Below are 20047 nucleotides of genomic sequence, written 5' to 3'. Positions count from 1 at the left end.
ATCAACATCTGTCATACTATATCACTGTGAAATCCACACAGCTATGCGCATAAATAATCTTAATATCATCTCTCTCCTAGTATGACAAGGTTAACTCATATAACATGTAAAGTTAGTTATCTTTCAAACAACTTACCCATTCATATGAACCTCCTTCGACTCTCAGCACCTAAATAAATCTATATGATTTCATTATCTAAGTAGAGTCAGGATATCCCCTTTTAGACGAATCCCTAGTCAATGCACATCCTAAACAATCTTGACACGGTATTTTCTCTCCTGAAAATACTATGTCTTGATTAAAATTCATATTTTGAATCTCACAATATCCAACATCAAACAATCAAATCATACCAAAATTTAGAATTTCCAAAACACACAACAATTCATTTACTAATCACATAAATGTCTAATTAAAGAGATTTTCAATTAAATATACATGAAATAAAAGTATACATAATTTATAAGTAAAACTATATAGAAATAAATAAACCAACCTTTTAAAAGCAAAAATAATTTTTGTAGTTTTTTTTACAAAAATTCTAGCTTGAGCAAGAATGGGTCTCGCTAAAGCGAAAATTCTCTCGCTTGAGCGAAATTCAACCCGAGAGCACCCAGAATTTCATCCTAGGTCTCGCTTGAGCGAGAATGGACCCGAGAGCACCCTATGTTTCCATTTTATTCTCGCTTGAGCGAGTTATGCATAAAAGTTCTGCATAGACTTGTTTAAATTCCAAACTAACATTTCATTCAAATCATAAATTTATAAAATCTACACATTACATTTAACTTGATTCAACAAACTATTCAAATAAATTCATTAACTCATTCAATTCCAAACTCATATACATTCTACAACATCTATTATATCCACAATTTCACATTTCAATTTCAATCAATTTCCAATATACTCAAAACAAGAAATCCTGCAAATAAAAATTTGGAACTGGTGACTACGTCACCCCCACATCCAGATCTTCTAGCCTAGGGTTCTATTGAAAATTTAAAACTAGCTTCCCTTACTTGAACTTAAGCAAATACTCATTAGGAGCTCCAAATGTACCCAAAAGCTTAAAGGCCACTTAACCTGCACCAAAGAGTCCTGATCACAAATCTAACTATACCACTAGGATCCTAAGCTAATAGAGACTACTTTTGAAGATACAAACATCACATGCAAGATTAACTAAATGCAAGCATAACCAGATCAAAACTAATTCAAAGGAAAATGAACCAGGAATGAACTTACTCTATCTAAGATTTTGATTGGACAATCTTGTAGAGTTTACTGGCAGGAGTCGAATGATGGACTTCGATCGTCAAACTGATGGACGAGAAGGTCAAAATCTTAGAGAGAAGGTAGAGGAAAAGAAAAATGAGTTTTTAGAGAGATGATGATTCTTTTTAAAATGAAATCTGGATAACTGAATTTCTATTTATATAATTTTTAAAATTTAATAATAAAATATTCAAGTGTCATTTTAATTATACCAATTCTACTCTAAAACTATTTTTCTTGGTTCTTACATAATTTACATTTATATTGTTGATTTAGTTTTACTTACGTTCTGTTTTTTTAAATAGGTATAATTATTTTATTCGTCCCTATATTTAGAGTCAATAGTCAATTAAGTGCCGTGGTTTTTAGAAAAAATAAATTTGTCTATTGATTTTAAAATTCATAGGAACCAATTGATTTTTTTTAAAACCACCGTACTGAATTGACCATAAATATAAGGACGAATAAGGTAATTATACATTTTAAATATTATAAAAAAAACTAAAAAAATGTTTGAAAATTTATTTTTTTAAATATTTTTCAAAACTTTACCTTATTCACTCAAATCAATCTCATCCAATTAAAAATAACTTGAATCGGTTCAGATTAAAAAATAAAAAATAAAATCCGATTAATCTACACCCGTAAGTATTGCTTCCCATTGTAGGTCACATGGTGCATCAAAGTTTTGTAAATTAATTTTTATACATTTTGAAATATGATTTATGTATAATTATTGTGTGCTTTAAAAAAAAATAACTTTTGTTCCAAATTAAAATTAATTTATGGTTTAAATTTTTTAAATTAAAAGTTTTATTTTATTTTCTTAGAAGTATTTGTAAGAAACTTATTCAAGTCCAATGAGAAAATTAATTCCAGTAACAATCACACAAACATGTCTACCTATGCCAGTTGATAAAATGAGAGTCAGGTTGACTTATCATATTTACAACCATTCAAAAGTTATCTCTATCATGAAATTATCATTTTTTTTACTTTTAAAATATATTTATTAAAGATAAAAAGATAACCATGAAATTATCATTTTTTTTTTACTTTTAAAATATATTTATTAAAGATAAAAAAATATATTATAATAATATATAGGTAGATATAAATCTCATATTATAAACTAAATTTATAAGATTGAATTAGATTTAAAGTTTATGTCTTAACATCTTATCAGACTACTGTTATTGAGCCGCTATGAGACCATCCATTATATAGTATCATGTACGAGTTGACAACCTCGACGTAAGAAAATTGTATTGAATATCTCACATCAACTCTATAAATAAAAACATTTCATAATATATAAGTGAATGTAAATTTGATGAACCAATTGAATAAGGTTAAACTTAAAGTCCAATTTTTAATAATTATCTCTATATTTTTAAATTTTCATCAAATTAATTAAAGTTACTAATTAAATAAATTACAAATATTATTTATATTCCAACTTAATTAAAACGTAATTGGCAAGTGTTTATAATTGAAATAAGTATATTATATACTTCCACTTTTTAAATACACTAAAAAAATATAATTTGGAATTATTTATTTAAAATTTAATAAATTAATTTTAAGAAATTTTAAAAAATGGAGAGGGATGAATGAATCTAGTGTGCCAAATAAATGAGGAAGTGACTCTTCTAACCTAACTACATCATGCATGTATGTGTGTGCCCTCTTTTTTCAGTTTTCCATCTCTCTTAAACCATACACTTTATCTCTTCATATAGTCCAAACAAAACTTGTTCTTTTCTAGAAGCTACTACCATAAATTTCACCAAAGCCACCAACCCCACAAATTTCCATTTTGCCATTTCCAAATAACAAAAATTGCTATCTCAATTCCTAATACTTTTTTTTTCTTTACCCTATTCTCCATTGCACCTTTCTTGCCTCTTCAAAAAATACAAAGCAATGGAAGATGTGAAAACCAACACCATGTAGATTAACTATAATAATTGTTAATACAAACCAAAACGTAGTTGCTATTTGGGCAATTTTTAAAATGTTAAAATAAAATGAATTATCATTAAATATGGCAATTAAAGTTTAAAAAAAAAAGTTTTTGAAATATATTTTATTTTTTGACATATAAGATATTTAAAAAAGTAAAATTTGAATAAATTTATTTTAGAAAATTAATTATTATAATGTATGAGGTGTTGAAAGTTGAATAAAACCGTTAAGTAGAAATTAATCATTATGTGTTTTATATGTGGATAAAATAATAATATAATTTTTGGGATAAAAGTTATGTCTACAAAATTAATAAATTTATGTTATACATTATAATTATAAGCGGAAAGGCATGCGTTTGCGACTGTTTTATTTGTATTTTTTCTTTTTATTATTATTTATATTTATATTTTATATTTGTATTTATTAAAATAAATTATAAATTTATATTATCATATTTTAATTTATTATAAATTTATGTGTATTTTTATTTTTTAATTTTTTTAAATCTTTGTATTCATATTTTTTAAATATTTATGAAGAAATACATAAATTTATTAAAAAATACATATATATTATTAATTAAAACTCAAGAAATTATTCCTACTATGTCATGGACAATATTTTGTTCTTTTGCATTCAAATCAAAGCTTAATGAAAGCAAATGTAGTTAATTAGTGAAACCAAATGTGTAACGGCGCAAAAAAAAATAAAGAAACAGTAGAGACCCTCACAAAGTGTCTTTTCCTTTTTTTTTTCTCTCTAATCTCTAAGTTCTCTCCTAATTTTCTTTTTCAATTTTCATCTATTTTAAAATCTGATTGAACTAGGTTATAGTTAAGGAGTTAAAGAACATTTTTACTTGATCAGATTTTTAAACAGAGTAAATTTATTTTTCTCTAAAGATAATTTGTTTTGTTTTTTCTTAGGATTTAGTCATCTATCTTGATAGAGTCGGTTGGGAAGAGTATTCCTCTCAACTTGTTCTAATATATACTGAATTTATGTTCTGTTTATGATCAGGTGGTGAGAAGTTGATGAGGAAGTTCATGCACACCGTGACATATGAGATGCACGACTTGGGTTGTATTGATCACACTGATCCTTTCTATTGGATTTGCTGGTAATCTTTGGATCAAGTGTTAGTCTCTGGTAGGACTTACTTAATACGGGTCTACCAGAAGGCGTCGGATGTTATTATGTTTGTTTGTTGAATATCCAGTATGTGTAGATCTGTGATTGTTTTATGTTGGGATTTGAAAAAAATTGAATAACTTTGAAATTGATTCATGTAATTCGATTTTCTCTTTTGATTTAATTGCGCATATTATAAAATTATATTTTCACTAGCTTACCCCTTCTTTTCTTGCTGTGTTGTGAATTGCGACAACTGTACTATGTACATACAAGCGTAGAGGTCTTGTAAGGCTTTAAAAAGTTTTAAACTTTATATTATAAATGTTTGTATTTCTATAAGTCGTAATCTTGTAATATGAATGTTTTGAAATACTTCAAATTTGTATAAAAATAAGTAGAACTTGTGTTGCAATAGTTAGATGTTTTTTTTGGGTGTTACAAAATGGATTGGTTCAAGTATATTTGAGCATGCATATTTTCTATTATTATTATTTATATATATATATATATTGAAAAATTGAAGAAGAAATATTAATTCTAAAGAAAAATATTAGTTTTAGAATTTTTAAAAAAAAAAATCAAATATCATAAAAACTTTGTATATCTAGTAACTGATTAGAAAAAATACAAAATAACGAAATATCCAAAATAAAGGAATAGAATAAATATTAATATAAAATTAAAATAGTATATAAAATAAATTTATTAAAAAGATATTTTTTTATATATAAGTATAGATTACAGATACAAGTATAATATTCTCTTTCTTTGCTTTACATTTTTTTTTCAATTTTATTATTTATAATATTAAAATATAATAAATTTGACATTTTTTTTCAGTTTTATTCTTTTCAATCTTAAAATATAATAAATTTGACAGTTATTTATTTTTAACTTGAAATTTGAATTTTAAAAAACTTAGAAAAATTTAAGTTTGAAAAAAAAACCCACTTTCTTACAATTTTATCATTTAAATATTTTTTAAATTCAAATAACTCTTCTCTATAAAAAAATTATCTACACAATAAAAAAATACATATAATAAAATTTTAAAAATTATTTATTTTCATAATTACTTAATTTTTTTTTAATTTCTTATTTAAAAAATATTTTATTATTATTATTATTGTTCCTACAAGATCTAAACCCTGCAGAACACTTCTTCTTGGATCTCCTTTGGGGATCTCCTTTGGTCTGGACACGATGGGGGAGTACCTGCGAAGACACTCCGACGATCAAGTCAGACCGAGACTAAGTACCAGAAGAGTGGGGAGTGAATAGTTTACCTTGGGTGTTGTGCCTCTTCTGCTATTTATACTGTTCTAGATGGGCTATGGTTGCTATGGGCCTGCTTTAGGGTCCAAACGAAGGCCCAATTGTGCCTTAACCGTGCTTATCATTTAAGTTGGTTTGTTTATACCTAATTACGTGTTTAGCTTTGCATCTTGTCGTCTAGTCGGCTTTGTCGTCTGGTCGGCCTTTCGGCCACCCGGTAGTACAATTATTATTATTATTATTATAAGATTATCAGACTTTAAATTATTGTTTTTATTTTTAAGATGTATGGATATAAATATATAATAAAATTTGTAATGAGATTTGTAGATTTAGATCATATATCTATTCAATAAAATTATTATAGTTATAATGTAATATTTATATAACAAATAGAAAACTACAAACTTGTACAGATATGTAGTAAATCAATAAAAATATTACTATTAATCAATATACCTATAAAGTAATTCTAAAATATGAATAATGCTATTTTTTGTTATAAGAATTCATTTTTAATTATTCTAAATTCTCTAAATTAAATTCTATTAACAAAGGTGACTGTGACAAACTAAATTTGTTATATATATATATGTGACAAAATTTCAACTAAATTTGTTAATGTTTTTGTAAAAAAAAAAAAAACCATTAAAAGAAACTATTGAAGAAATTTTTATTGCTAACTAAACTTATCTATATTTAAAATAAATACACCATTAAAAAACAAATAATTTTTTTAATTCCAGTAAATTAGATCATTAAGTATAATAATAAAGCAAAAGGATATTTTGATATAACTTTTAGAATTTCAAAATGTACTAAGATGACGTGATATAATGAAAATGTAATCTCATTCTTTAAATATATGGTAAAAAATGGAATTCTTATTCTTCAAAGAGGTGGTAAAACAACTTAATATTGAGAGTAACATGCATGAAAGAATATCTCCTGAAAAAAGTAAAATAATTAAGAAAATGAAGTTTTTATTCTTGAGCAGAAAATAAGTGTACTTATATAAAATGTGATGGTAATTATTATGAAAAGTGAAGAAAGTTATAATACATTAATATCTATAATTGGAAAATTCTATAAGAACGTACTAAAATAATTATATACCTTATATTATTGTTATTTTGTATTGATTGATTAACCCCACAATTACATTAAAAGCACGAAGGCACATACCTTAACAAAATTTACATGATCTGCCCCAATCATTCTTAGTCATAGCCTGCGTGCCTCATCTTCCCCGAAAAGGACCGTCCTCAGAACCCTCCACAACCCACCACCATGGTCGAAACCAGACGCAGCAGCTCCTCCTCTTCCAAGCGCTCTCTCTCTTCGTCCTCTCCCCCCAACAATACCAAAAGATCTAAGGTACAATCTTTACTCCCTTTTCTTGCTACCCACCTCTCGGTTTTCTGTGCCAATTACCCTTTTCCTCATCTTAGTATTCCATTTTAATCTCAATTGGAGATGGGTGTCTCCTGTTGATCGATTCTCTGTGCTGACGCAGGTGTCCGAGGATTCCTCATCCACCACCGTGCCCTCCGTCGCACCGGTCAACGAATCTGGACCCGCCAATGAATCTGCCGAACCGGAGCTGCGGTCGTCTGATCTGCCCGATACGACGTCGTTGAAGGCCGTCGATGGGTGTGATGCGATTTCGCCTGATAAATCTCCGTCTACGCCCGTTGAGGGGGAGGCTTTGGTGTCCCCTCAGTGTCTAGGTAAGCAAATTACTACCTTTTTCGCCTGGGTTTCACATCGGGTTGTTGGTTCTGTGCATGCATGGGGTTTTCAGATAGAAGAGATTTATGAATTTGTGGAAAATTAAGGTGAAACAGCGGAGAAATCGAAGGGGGCTGGCGCAGTGGCGGCGACTGTGTCCACGGGTGGTCGGTCGAAGAAACGCCCAATGAAATTGAGCCCTAAGGTTGCGTGGGCAAAACTCCTTTCACAGTGTTCTCAGGTTTGTTTTTGTTGTTCTTAGTTGGGTTTTTACCACGCTTGCTTGTTTTGGGTTTTGTGCGTGTCTGAGTAATTTTGTTTTCAAATTTCGCAAGAGGAATACATAGCAATTTTGATCTTTGAAGTTTTCTTTTGTTAAGAATAGTGATTTTGGTGGTTCCGGAGCTGTTGTGTTTGTGTTTGTCTACTCTTGTACGGATAGATGCTTAATACTTTTTTCACATTCCACACATAGTTTTCAATCCCAAATAGTGGCACGGATTGACTGACATCTAAACTGCTATAGTGGGATAGCTGAAAGCGGGAGAACCCTTAATGCCAGTGAAATAATTTATACCGCACTTATGTAATTACTAAAAGATAAAAGAATTACCAGAAACTAAAAAGCATTTTCATACTTAATCAGTGTTGTCAAATAGCCACTATAGTCTTGCATTGCAGAATTTCTTGGACCTGCAATCACAGTGCAACTTTTGCTATTTGCCTGCGCTCTGCTGTATGATATAGCAGATCATTGATTTTCTACCATTCCCCACGATCTTCTATTGTTATTGTACTCTTGCATTGCAGAATTTCTTGGATCTGCAATCACAGTGCAACTTTTGCTATTTGCCTGCGATGCTCTCTGCTGTATGATATAGCAGATCATTGATTTTCTGCCATTTTCCGTGATCTGCAATTGTTAACATTGGCGGAATGAGGGAAGCCCACAATTGAAGATTGTAAATACAAGGGAAATAATTTATACTGCCATTGTGTAATTTGCTTGAACATAAATTACCGAAAAACTAAGACGCATATCATAATTAATATCTGTTAAATAGCTTCTGTGGTGGGTGCTATAGCGTATAGCACTATTGGCTTGTTGAATTCCTTGAACCCATGGTTGTTATGCTGTGTGTCACTATGGTGTCATGGTTGTGGCATGCCTCCTGCATCCTTGTGTCATCTCTAGTGACTCTCTGGCCAATTGAACTTTATGGTTAATATTATGCCAATTTTTATGCAATTTATTTTTTGGTTCGGATGCAACTTGATTTTTTATACATATACAGCTGGAATATATTTCAATCTGTATGTGACTTCTGCTATTTTCCTGTCTGCGATGATATGAGCTATATTTGTAGCAGATTATTGGCTTTTCTTTTTTCTGGGATCCACAATTGATTACATATAATAATCAAAAGTCAGACGTGCACACAAGTGAATGACAAAACTCAAGGAACATATGTGCAACAAATTCAGAACAGACCTCTCAAATTAAAGGTTAAAATTGCAAATAGAACAAGAGGCCTGAAATGTGATGTATGAAATGACGCTTGGCTAGAAACAATTTCAGTGGTGTGGATTAGCGAGAAACACTACTGGACCGAGTGAATGACTGGAAAGCGAAGAGGTCCTACTTTTTTTTCTTGGTTTCAACTTGCAAATGCAAGTGCAAAGGTGCATTTAGTCTTGAATCATGAACACTGATTTATTGGTGTAGTGGAAAAATTACCGGAAGGGTGACTAGATTGGTGGACAAAACAGTGGGTAAATAGGGGGTTTTGTCAACTTCCATTTCAAGAGCAATGGTTTTCCAGGATTGTGTCTGTTGTTTGCAGGCATGACTCTCCATCCCTATTATGCTCTGCTACAAGTAAATGGATTGCAGCACTGAACCACTCCAATGACTTACTAATCACTTTATGATTCTGGGATCTGAAATTATTCAAGCCTACTCATATTCTAAACACCTCGTGATGCATGACATTGACTGTTGGTTAATTACTGTCTGAGGTATTTATCGTACTACACTGAATGATTACACCTATCTCCTGAATTTGTTATTAGTGAAAATTATGTTACAAACATATGTAAACCATGGGGTTACTTGTTGTCCCAGGCACAACTTTATCACAATGTAAAGGATTCTCCAGTGCCCTCCCCTTCACCAAAACAGTTTAAACTGCATCCCTGCAACTGCACACTTTCAATCATAAATTTGTCAGAAAAAGAGGGGAGAGGACTCATTAATTCATTGCTGGAAATCCAGTTAGGAAACATGGCATATGTTGTCTTAGAGTTTATGGTAAGAATGTGTCTGTAACTGCTGAGAGCTTTCTTGCCCTATGTAATAAGGGCTTTAGCTTTAAGGATCTACCTTGGTTTTTGGCCATTGATCTCCATTATGAACATCTTCTACCTCTGGAAGCTCATTTTGTCAAGGGTGGTGGAAACGAATACGGATTCCTGATGATTCTGTTATTCACTGTTCTGGAGTCTGGGTGACACCCATATGAGGCAAACCACTCTTAATAGTTTTAATTGGCTGCCTCAATGGAGGAAGGGAACTTGGACTTGTGGGTTGTACAAGGTGTTTCCCTTTTCCCTTTATGTGCTGCTACACATGCATATGTGCCCAAAGTAAGGAAAAAGAAGTTTGAGAGAGGGGATCAAGGAAAGGATAAGGAAAATGATCATTGAGGAAAGAAGGAAGGAAATGTGAATAGGAAGAGGAAGATAGTTTAATGGCTACAAAAATGAAAAAAGTGAACATGCACAGGTTCTGGGTGGTTTGAAACAGTGGTAGGTGGCAGCAATTGGAGGGGGGTTTGACATTGGAGGTGCTGCTATCTAGTAGGCATTGGAGGGAGAGAAGTAAGTTTGTAGATTGAGAAGGACATGAAGGGGTGTTGTTTTTGTGAGATGCAGATGAAGGAAGCAGCGATGCTGTTTTAACTGACTGTGGGGCGGAGATGACAAGGTGGTGATTGCACAAAGTGTTTTGCAAAATTTAGAATAGAGACGTAAATAATTTAAAAAAAGAGTTTAATCTCTCAAACAAGAGGATGTTTGTCATATTTAGCAATAATGTCATGGGAGGTTTGTTTAAGTAGCAGCACTAAGTTAAGGTTGAATTGACACTCCTTAGTTGTCCAGGGCTCTTTCTTATTTGATAGTAAGAGCTAATTACTTGACTTACTCTGTTTGACATAACTTCGCATTGTCTTAAATTATGACAATGCATGCATAATAAGCAAATTAGTTGGATGTGATTAATAACAAAACAAATCAGACGTGACATACTTTTATTTTGGGGTTGAATCTATTAACTTTGGGATATTTGAGTCTTTTGTGCATTGCCGATTTTGTTTTATACTGTATCTCGCAAATTGCATTTGGTAGATATGTAATAACAGGACACCTGGTTCTACTGTAATTACATATTCAGTTTATAAGGTGTCTCTTTAACCGTGCTGGACAGATTTGGAGTGGTTTGGTGAAAAAAGATATTGTATTTGATTTTGTTTGAAAAAATATAGTTGATGGTAGACTTGTGTAATATTCATGTATATTTCGATGTTTGTTCTATTTTCTGTTGGATTAAAATGGGGAGGGGGGGTACTATGAGCTGGTTTGCGTTTGTCTTGTTAAAGATTCCATTTCTGATGTACTATTATATATTTGGGATTAATGTTTTTGTTATTCATCCTTTTCCAGAATCCTCATGTGTCCATAAGTGATCTTAGCTTCACTGTTGGTCAAGGTCGTAATTGTAATTTATGGCTTAAAGATCCCACTGTTGGTAATATGTTGTGCAAGTTGAGCCACATAGAGGTAGAGTTTCTTGTCTTTCAAAACTTGAAATGATCAGATGAATAGTTAGTGGTCCATCTTCTTTCCAGCTTTATCATGACAAAATAGTCATTTCTCAAACAAAAATAACCTATTTTAGATGTTTAATCAAAGACATTAATGAAATGAACTAGTTTTGTTTGGGATGCTTCAGAAAATTATTCACTCTGAAGAAAAGTACTGTTTAGCAGTTTCGTGGATTTTTAAGATTACTGACCAAAGTTGTTGTTGGACTCTGCCCAGCGTGGAGGCTCGTCTGTTGCTTTACTTGAAATCACCGGGGGCAAAGGTTCTATTCAAGTTAATGGAAGAACTCATCGAAAGAATACCCGTTTGATTTTAAGTGGAGGAGATGAGGTGGTCTTTGGTTCTTCTGGCAAGCATGCTTATGTATCCTTTACATATGGTTTTATTAGAAGAATTTATCTGTTTTCCATCTAGTTTCTGTTGCTTCTTCTTTCTTTACATGCTTATGTGATCACTTACATTGTGCAAGGATATCAGTTAATCATGTCATGTGTTCTGCTTATTCATTATAAGCTGCTTTTTTCCATTCCTAAATTTCTTTTGTTTATGTATTATGTGTCCTTAACACTGAATTCAGATCTTTCAGCAGCTCACAAATAACAATATTAGTCCCGCTGGTATACCTTCTTCCGTGAGTATATTAGAAGCCCAGAGTGCTCCTATAAATGGAGCACAAGTTGAAGCTAGATCTGGTGACCCTTCTGCTGTTGCTGGAGCATCGATATTGGCCTCTTTATCTAATCTTCATAAAGACTTATCTCTCCTTTCGTCTCCTACTAAAAATGGAAAGAATGTGCAACAGAACACTGACATTTCATCACTACCTTCTGGCAATGGGGACGATGTGCCCGACAGTGAAATGAAGGATGCCACCAATAAAGATGTACCATCATCTGGAGTTTTCACTGCAGAAAAATCTGTTTTAGCATCCTCTAACACTGTTAATGAAAATCCTAGCCTTGACACAACAGAAATCGACACCACTGTGGATGCTGATGTTGGGAAGGTGACTGCTGCTACATATGAATTGAGGCCATTACTGCGCATGCTTGCTGGCTCATGTCCTGAACTCGATATAAGTTGTGGCATTACCAAGATATTGGAAGAGCGAAGGGAATTAAGAGAACTTCTTAAAGATGTTGATACCCCATCAATATTGGCTTCAACCAGGCGGCAAGCATTCAAGGACAGTTTACAACAGAGAATTCTCAAATCTGAGGATATTGATGTCTCTTTTGAAACTTTCCCGTATTATCTAAGGTTTGCTTGTAATCAATTTATCTCTTCATTCCTCTGTCTGAACTAAAAGGCCATTATGGTCACAATTATATGTGAACTATGGCTATGTTGGTATTTTTGTTTCTAGAGTGCTGGCTTGAATTTCTTGTAGTTACTGGAGAGATTGATGAGAGATAATTTATGTTTACTTAGTTATGATGTTTTGTATTATGCAGTGATACAACAAAGAACGTTCTGATTGCTTCTACATATATTCATTTGAAGTGCAATGGCTTTGGAAAATATGCTTCTGATCTCCCATCAGTGTCTCCACGAATATTGTTATCTGGTCCTGCAGGTGGTTACATAATTCTTGCTTATGCTTCTATTTCCCTGTTGTGTGATAGAATAATGATATTTTGTATGATTCTTGTGTAGGTTCGGAAATATATCAGGAGACTTTGTGCAAGGCACTAGCGAAGCATTTTGGTGCCAGGCTACTGATTGTGGATTCTCTTTCATTGCCTGGTGTATGTTTTATATTAGACATTCTTCTTTTGTTATAGTCATAAAGGTTTTTCAAAATCTCCTTACCAGTCTAAAGTATTTCTTGATCATGGTGTTCACTGGGATTATTTGCTTGCTTCTGTTGAGATGGTTGTTGGGTAAATGAGGATTAATGTACACTTATTCTTAATTATGCAAATGGGGTTTTTCAGGGAGCACCTGCAAAGGAAGTAGATTCTGCTAAAGAAAGTTCCAGACCTGAAAGGCCATCTGTGTTTGCAAAAAGAAGTTCCCAGACTGCCACATTACATAATAAGAAACCAGCATCTAGTGTTGATGCTGAAATTATAGGTGGATCCACGTTAAGTTCTCAGGCTATGCTGAAGCAAGAGGTTTCCACTGCATCATCAAAAGGCACTACTCTTAAAGAGGGTAAGCTGTTATGCCCTAGAAATAAGCATTGATCTGCAAATTTACTTCCCGTTGTCTTTGCTTTATAATGAATGCTTGGCGACAATTTTTTTGTCTTTGATGACATGTTGCTTGCTAAATTGCAGGTGATAGAGTAAAATTTGTTGGGAATTTTCCTTCTGCCGTCTCAGCACTACCAAATTATCCTTCAAGGTAATTTGTTTTATGGAATGGAATCATTATACTTAAAAGATTTTTACAATTATGAGTGATAAAGGTTGATCCATGAATTATTAGATTTGTATTGTCTTTTTTTTTATAGAGTAGGATGCACATTGAAAAAGCATGCTTAACTTTTATTAAAGTCAAATGGGATTTTAATGGCAGTTCTCATTTGCAGAGGCTATAACTTCAGAAACATTCACACTTTTTTTGACAAAAGGAAAAGAAATAATTTCACTTTGGAGCCGTTTCTTAGTACTTCATTTCTGATATTTTTGTCATTTCTCCTTTTGTATTTAACTGAAGCAAAATGATGGACTTGAGCTCCAGATTTACTGTGTTATGGGTTTTTATGGATTTTTCTCTGGTTCATTGCTCCTCGGCTCCTAGCTATTCTGAAGGTGTTTCAACTTCTATTGTGCTGTGACTAACTAGAGAGCTTTTATGTTTTTTAAATTTCATTCACATTTTTAAATATCTTTTTATGTTAATATTTTATACTCCTGCAATTTTTTTATCTTCATTTATTTTTTCTAACTTTTTGGAAATTAAGAATATAATTCTTGCTATATATGTCAGGGGACCAAGCTATGGCTCCCGGGGTAAAGTTATGCTTGCTTTTGAAGATAATGGGTCTTCAAAAATTGGGGTTAGGTTTGATAAATCAATTCCTGATGGCAATGATCTTGGAGGACTTTGTGAAGATGATAGAGGGTTCTTTTGTTCGGGTAATTCACTGTGTTTGATTGAAATTTTGTTGCCTTATCTGCATTTTAGTATATTCCGTGCTATTATTTTAGCACATATAATTCATTGAGGATTTAAACTGCAGCAAATCATTTACTACGGGTAGATGTCTCTGGAGGGGATGATTCGGACAAAGTTGCAATAAATGATATCTTTGAGGTTGTCCTTATTCTTTACTGGATGAAAAGATGCTTCTATTCTTAAAGAAGTACATTTAACATCCCTCTTTGCTTTGTGCATAGGTTACCTCTAATCAGATTAAAAGTGGTCCACTACTGTTGTTCATTAAAGATATAGAGAAGACACTGGTTGGGAACTATGAAGTTTTGAAAAATAAATTTGAAAGCTTGCCACCAAATGTTGTGGTAATTGGCTCTCATACTATGCTTGACAATAGAAAGGAGAAGGTACTGTCTCATTATTGTATTTTTATCTAGCATTACATTGTAGGGTTTCATGATTACGGGAATGTTTTTGCTGCTTTATTTAATTGCTGCATGGTTATGCTTGCAGACCCAACCTGGTGGCCTTCTATTTACCAAGTTTGGGAGCAATCAGACAGCACTACTTGATCTTGCCTTCCCGGTATAAGAGTCACAGCCCTTTGCACTTCTTACCTTGATTTAAAGCTTGTTGCATATTTCTAGCTTGGAAGTTAGGGCACTTGTCTTCTGTACCTTTACACTATTCCTAGCTTGGAGATAGATCTAGATCCTTGTTAATATCGTTATATATACATTGTATATATAACCCGGCACCATTTCTTTTTTTAGGATAACTTTAGTAGACTACACGATCGGAGCAAAGAAACCCCTAAAGTAATGAAGCAACTTGGTCGCCTTTTCCCAAACAAAGTGACAATACAGCTGCCTCAGGTATGACTTCATATTGACTTAAATTTGAAATTTATTCCATTGCTATTTACAGTTCATGTATTTGTATTATGTCTAAACTTCTACAGGATGAGGGTTTACTTTCTGACTGGAAGAAACAATTAGAACGTGATATTGAAACTATGAAAGCTCAGTCCAATATTGTCGGTGTTCGCACAGTGAGTCCAGCAACACATGTTAATTTTTATGTGCTTGTTTTTGATATTATTGTTTTCTATGTTTCCTACGAATTCATGAAGCAGGACAAGGATATTTTGTTATATTTTATGATTGCCCTTGTTGCTGCAATTTTTCTGCATTTTTCAATTTTTCGCTGGTTTGTGGGTTACGTGTTTTTTCGCCTTTGGAATATGTGGCATTACTTGCATTGGCTGGGAAATTTTCCCAACTCTACTTAACAATGTTCAACATCATTCTAAAAGTTGTTTGTGTGAATAACTTTTTGTTTCCTCTTTTTCAAGCCTATTCGTCTTGACCAACCATATCCATTATTTGATTCACATGGCCAATTACTGCTAACAAAATGATACCTTGATGCTCATTTTTGAAGTATTGTATGTGACTAAAGTTTGGTTTATTAGATACTAATTTTTTTTTGCCATTGTCAAACATCTGATAAGATTCTTCTAATGATTCAGGTTCTAAACAGGATTGGATTGGATTGCCCTGACCTTGAGACTCTTTGCATCAAAGATCAAACCCTAGCAACTGAAAGTGAGTTTCTTTGTTCTTTTTTACTGCAATGTATAGATTTTTTTCTCAACTGAATATGAGACGCTGAGATTTGCTGTCTTATGACTGATAATATTCTATGATCTCCATTTTCTAGGTGTGGAGAAGATCATTGGCTGGGCTATAAGTTACCATTTTATGCATTCATCTGAAGCTTCTGCCAAAGATTCTAAGCTTGTGATATCTGCAGAAAGGTTGTATTTGTTATTCTTGGGCATGTTGCTTTTCTTATAACAGTATTTTTTGTTGACAAAACTTTCATCTTACTGTGCAGCATTAATTATGGGCTTAACATTCTACATGGCATTCAAAATGAAAACAAAAGCTTGAAAAAATCACTCAAGGTAGTTTAACACTAGATATTACAAGTTTATGCCTTTTACCATCATCATTTCTCGTGGAGATATTTTGCTCTGCTAGTATCCATCTGGTTTTGTTACTGTGGAATGGTTTGAATTATGGAACAGTCACCGGTATTTTTGAATTGCCTTTCCAGGATGTGGTTACTGAGAACGAGTTTGAGAAGAAGCTGCTTGCTGATGTTATTCCACCAACTGATATTGGGGTCACATTTGATGATATTGGAGCTTTAGAAAATGTGAAGGACACCTTGAAGGAATTGGTCATGCTTCCTCTTCAGAGGCCTGAATTATTTTGCAAAGGACAGCTGACTAAGGTGAATAAATTTCCGTTTTAGGTTCTTTATATGACTTGTGGAACACATTTTTTAAGTAGATCATATTCATATAATGTGTGTAGAACCTCATTGTAATTAGTTTGGATGTAGCCTTGCAAGGGAATATTGCTTTTTGGCCCCCCTGGCACGGGAAAAACAATGCTTGCAAAGGCTGTAGCTACTGAAGCTGGAGCAAATTTCATTAACATTTCAATGTCCAGCATTACTTCAAAGGTACTGATGTTGCAAATTTCTTTTGTTATGCTGTGTATTTCCTTATATGCCTCAGTGACAAGAAATGGTTTTGTTTATTGCAGTGGTTTGGTGAAGGAGAAAAGTATGTAAAAGCAGTTTTTTCTCTGGCCAGCAAAATTGCTCCAAGTGTTATTTTTGTTGACGAGGTTGGTTTATAATGTCATTTGTTTATCTTCTTTTTTTCCTTCGTTTTAAATAATTTTTTTGACCCCCCTTCACAGTATGGTCAGTATAAATGATCTTAAAGGGACGTGCCAAAGGAGTTTGTGGCTTATATAATGTGATTAGATAGTTATTGATTACTTTGAAATGTTGTTGTTTAGGTATACAGTTATTGATTTTAGATTATTAAAGGGGGTAGACCTCTTAGGCTTTGCTAAGCTGAACTAGAGTGGCAATGGTGTCTGGAGTGCTGTAACCGTGTTTATGTAGGCTTGATACATTGGGTTGAAGAGAAGGGTGGGATGTGATTTGGAATTAACTTATAGCAGTTCAGAACCAAAATTTATGAACTTAAGCTGATTTTTTTACTGAATTCCTTGGTTATATTGTTTTTGTGATTATCTTCTGTAACAGTTATTCTTCAATTTAGCTATATTTATCTGATTTCCAACTCTTTTACTTTCTTTGAACATTCTAAAACAACAGGCAAATGAAAAACTGGCTGAATTTGGAGACCTGCATATTTAAATGTTTTCAGTTTTTATGGTTGAAAGTATGTTTTTTCTTAGTCGCCATAATTGTGTTGATTCGCCATGGCAGGTTGATAGTATGCTAGGAAGACGGGAAAATCCCAGTGAGCATGAGGCTATGCGAAAAATGAAAAATGAGTTTATGGTTAATTGGGATGGTTTGCGTACTAAAGATAAAGAGCGTGTACTTGTTCTTGCTGCTACGAACAGGCCTTTTGATCTTGATGAGGCTGTTATTAGGAGGCTTCCAAGACGGTGAGCATGTTATGTTTATTGTTGACCTGTATTTTCATGTTTTACAAATGACATCCATTCTAATGCAGGTCTTTTTTTTTCTTTTCTTTTTATGTAGATTGATGGTTAATTTGCCCGATGCTCCAAACAGAGAAAAAATTCTCAGAGTCATTTTAGCGAAAGAAGATTTGGCACTTGATGTCGATTTTGAGGCAATGTCTAATATGACTGATGGATATTCTGGGAGTGATCTAAAGGTTGCATTTATATATTTTTCATTTCTTTCTTGGTTTCTGCAGAAGGTAACCTTCGATTCTCCAGCAAATATTCTCATCGTTATCTTTTGATTGCAGACCCTGTGTGTCACAGCAGCTCACTGCCCATTACGAGAGATCTTAAAGAAGGAAAAGAAGGTTAGTGACATACAACTCAAAACTATCTACCTAGCTTTCTGTCATACAGAAATATCAATTCAGTGCTAAATATAATCCTTTGCATCATAATGTGGTTGCATAATAGTCCAAGGAATGGTGATCTCTTCCTCACTTTGACATGAAATGTCTCTTTCAGGAGAAAACCATAGCATTATCTGAGAACAAACCTTTACCTGGATTGTGTGGCAGCTCTGACATTCGGCCTTTGAGAATGGATGATTTTCGATATGCGCATGAGCAGGTATTTTAATTCATTTCCATGTTTTCTTTTTAAAATAGTGCTCACTTTGATGTATACAGTCCTTTAGACCCCCACTAATTTTTAGGCCTTTTGTATTATTGGTGGATGACATATATAACAAAGGATGTAATCGCCGACCAGCTAGTGAAACCGTCCAATCTTAGAAATTAAATTTGGAGGTTGTGTCGAGGGTGATGTAGAAAGTATTGTGGTCTGCCTTCAGTGTTTAGTGATTGATTCTGGACTTGGCTTTATTGGATGGGCAGATGTTGCCACAGATGAGAACTAGAGTGCAAATCTGATACTGGCACATGCATTTTCAGCTTGTTTAAACACGATGAGGATTCTATGTTTCTATACAATAATCGAATTGTTAAAGGTTGGAATGACTAAAATCGATGAGATCTTGGGGAGGGGATAGTCTTGACTCTTGATGCAAATGCAATTACCTAATAAATTGGGCTCACTAAGCTTTAAATTGTTGGGGGAATATTGCCATGGAAATGGAAGTTCAACAATGAATGAATGACCTTTATTATATGTGTCTGGTGAATGGAAGGTTGGGAAAATGATACCGATTCTGACATTGAACATTAAGCTATCTCTGTAGATTGTTGGAATGGATTACAAAATGGGTTTTGTTTTTCATGTTGATCATGCATTGCTTGATAGAGTCCTTTTCGTGCTAATATACAGAGTTTGATGTATTTTCGTGCAGGTGTGTGCGAGCGTGTCATCGGAGTCAACAAATATGAATGAACTACTTCAATGGAATGACCTCTACGGAGAAGGAGGATCAAGAAAAATGAGATCTCTGAGCTATTTCATGTAAAGGTTTCTCTGTATAGCATTTCTTGCTTAGGCTATTCTTCTATCACCACCTAAATGGTGCAACAAGGTCAGCAGTGACCTATTGATGTGGAAATCCCATCATTGGTTCTGCCTCTCTATTGTATTATATCATCATAGGTTTTCTTTCTCCTTTTTCCAACCCTCACCATCCTCTCCAAATTTTTTCATATATTAGTAGAATTTGTTGACGATTTCACCTGAGATAAAAGCTTAATATAGGTTCTCTGCTCATCCAACTCTCCCTCTAATTCTTGCCCTGTTTGGGCTATTCTGTTTGTACAACCATGTTTTTTTTCTCGTAAAAATAAAATAAAATGATTTTTATTTATTTGTTCTATAACCTGTTGCTTTGTATTTCTGATTTGCAGTTTGTGCTGTATATATGTATGAATGCTAATTAGTTTTTAAGTGTCATGTGAATGAACATGTGGGCACTGTGCATGAATGCCTATGCTTTTGTGATGGAACCTGGTTCGGTTAGGTTATATTTACTTGAGTTGAAGAATGAAATTTACTTTGGTATGTGAGATAAGCATCTTGAGTATGATAGATACTGGTTTTCAAGAGGTGTTGTCTATGTTAAGATACTCAACCTAAAATTTGCTCATCCCAAAATGGCCAGAAAATATTTTAGTAACCAATGTTTATTTACTAATAA

The 20047-nt window shown here is 33.1% G+C and overlaps 1 protein-coding gene across 2 annotated transcripts; it reads left to right on the top strand.

Moving 5' to 3' along the window:
* The first annotated feature begins 6799 nt into the window (after positions 1-6799).
* On the top strand, positions 6800-19729 carry LOC137829815 (uncharacterized). 2 transcript variants are annotated; one of them, XM_068636744.2, is made up of 27 exons: positions 6800-7036; positions 7176-7389; positions 7498-7631; positions 11114-11230; positions 11492-11638; positions 11853-12535; positions 12730-12851; positions 12932-13023; positions 13213-13432; positions 13558-13624; positions 14213-14361; positions 14466-14539; positions 14623-14787; positions 14894-14965; positions 15154-15255; positions 15342-15431; positions 15912-15987; positions 16103-16199; positions 16280-16349; positions 16502-16681; positions 16793-16915; positions 16999-17082; positions 17699-17883; positions 17981-18119; positions 18216-18275; positions 18433-18537; positions 19256-19729. In XM_068636744.2, exons 1-27 carry the CDS (start codon positions 6950-6952, stop codon positions 19367-19369), a joined length of 3768 nt encoding a protein of 1255 aa, XP_068492845.2. In that variant the 5' UTR covers positions 6800-6949; the 3' UTR covers positions 19370-19729. The 2 variants fall into 2 exon arrangements, with proteins under 2 accessions (XP_068492845.2, XP_068492846.2); XM_068636745.2 differs by having other exon boundaries at positions 6808-7036; positions 7507-7631.
* Positions 19730-20047: the final 318 nt, after the last annotated feature.

Source organism: Phaseolus vulgaris, chromosome 7 (assembly GCF_051622355.1).
Source record: "Phaseolus vulgaris cultivar YP4 chromosome 7, ASM5162235v1, whole genome shotgun sequence".
Taxonomy (NCBI): Eukaryota; Viridiplantae; Streptophyta; class Magnoliopsida; order Fabales; family Fabaceae; genus Phaseolus; species Phaseolus vulgaris.
The sequence above is the reverse complement of the archived record's forward strand: the minus strand, read 5'-3'. Positions and strand labels throughout refer to the sequence as shown.

Excerpts from the sequence above, each read along its gene's own strand:
- LOC137829815 (XM_068636744.2), top strand. The coding sequence starts at position 6,950 with ATGGTCGAAACCAGACGCAGCAGCTCCTCCTCTTCCAAGCGCTCTCTC. Across the intron at positions 14,362-14,465 it reads TAGAGGGTTCTTTTGTTCGG|CAAATCATTTACTACGGGTA; the intron begins GTAATTCACTGT and ends TTTAAACTGCAG. Across the intron at positions 16,682-16,792 it reads GCAAAGGACAGCTGACTAAG|CCTTGCAAGGGAATATTGCT; the intron begins GTGAATAAATTT and ends GTTTGGATGTAG.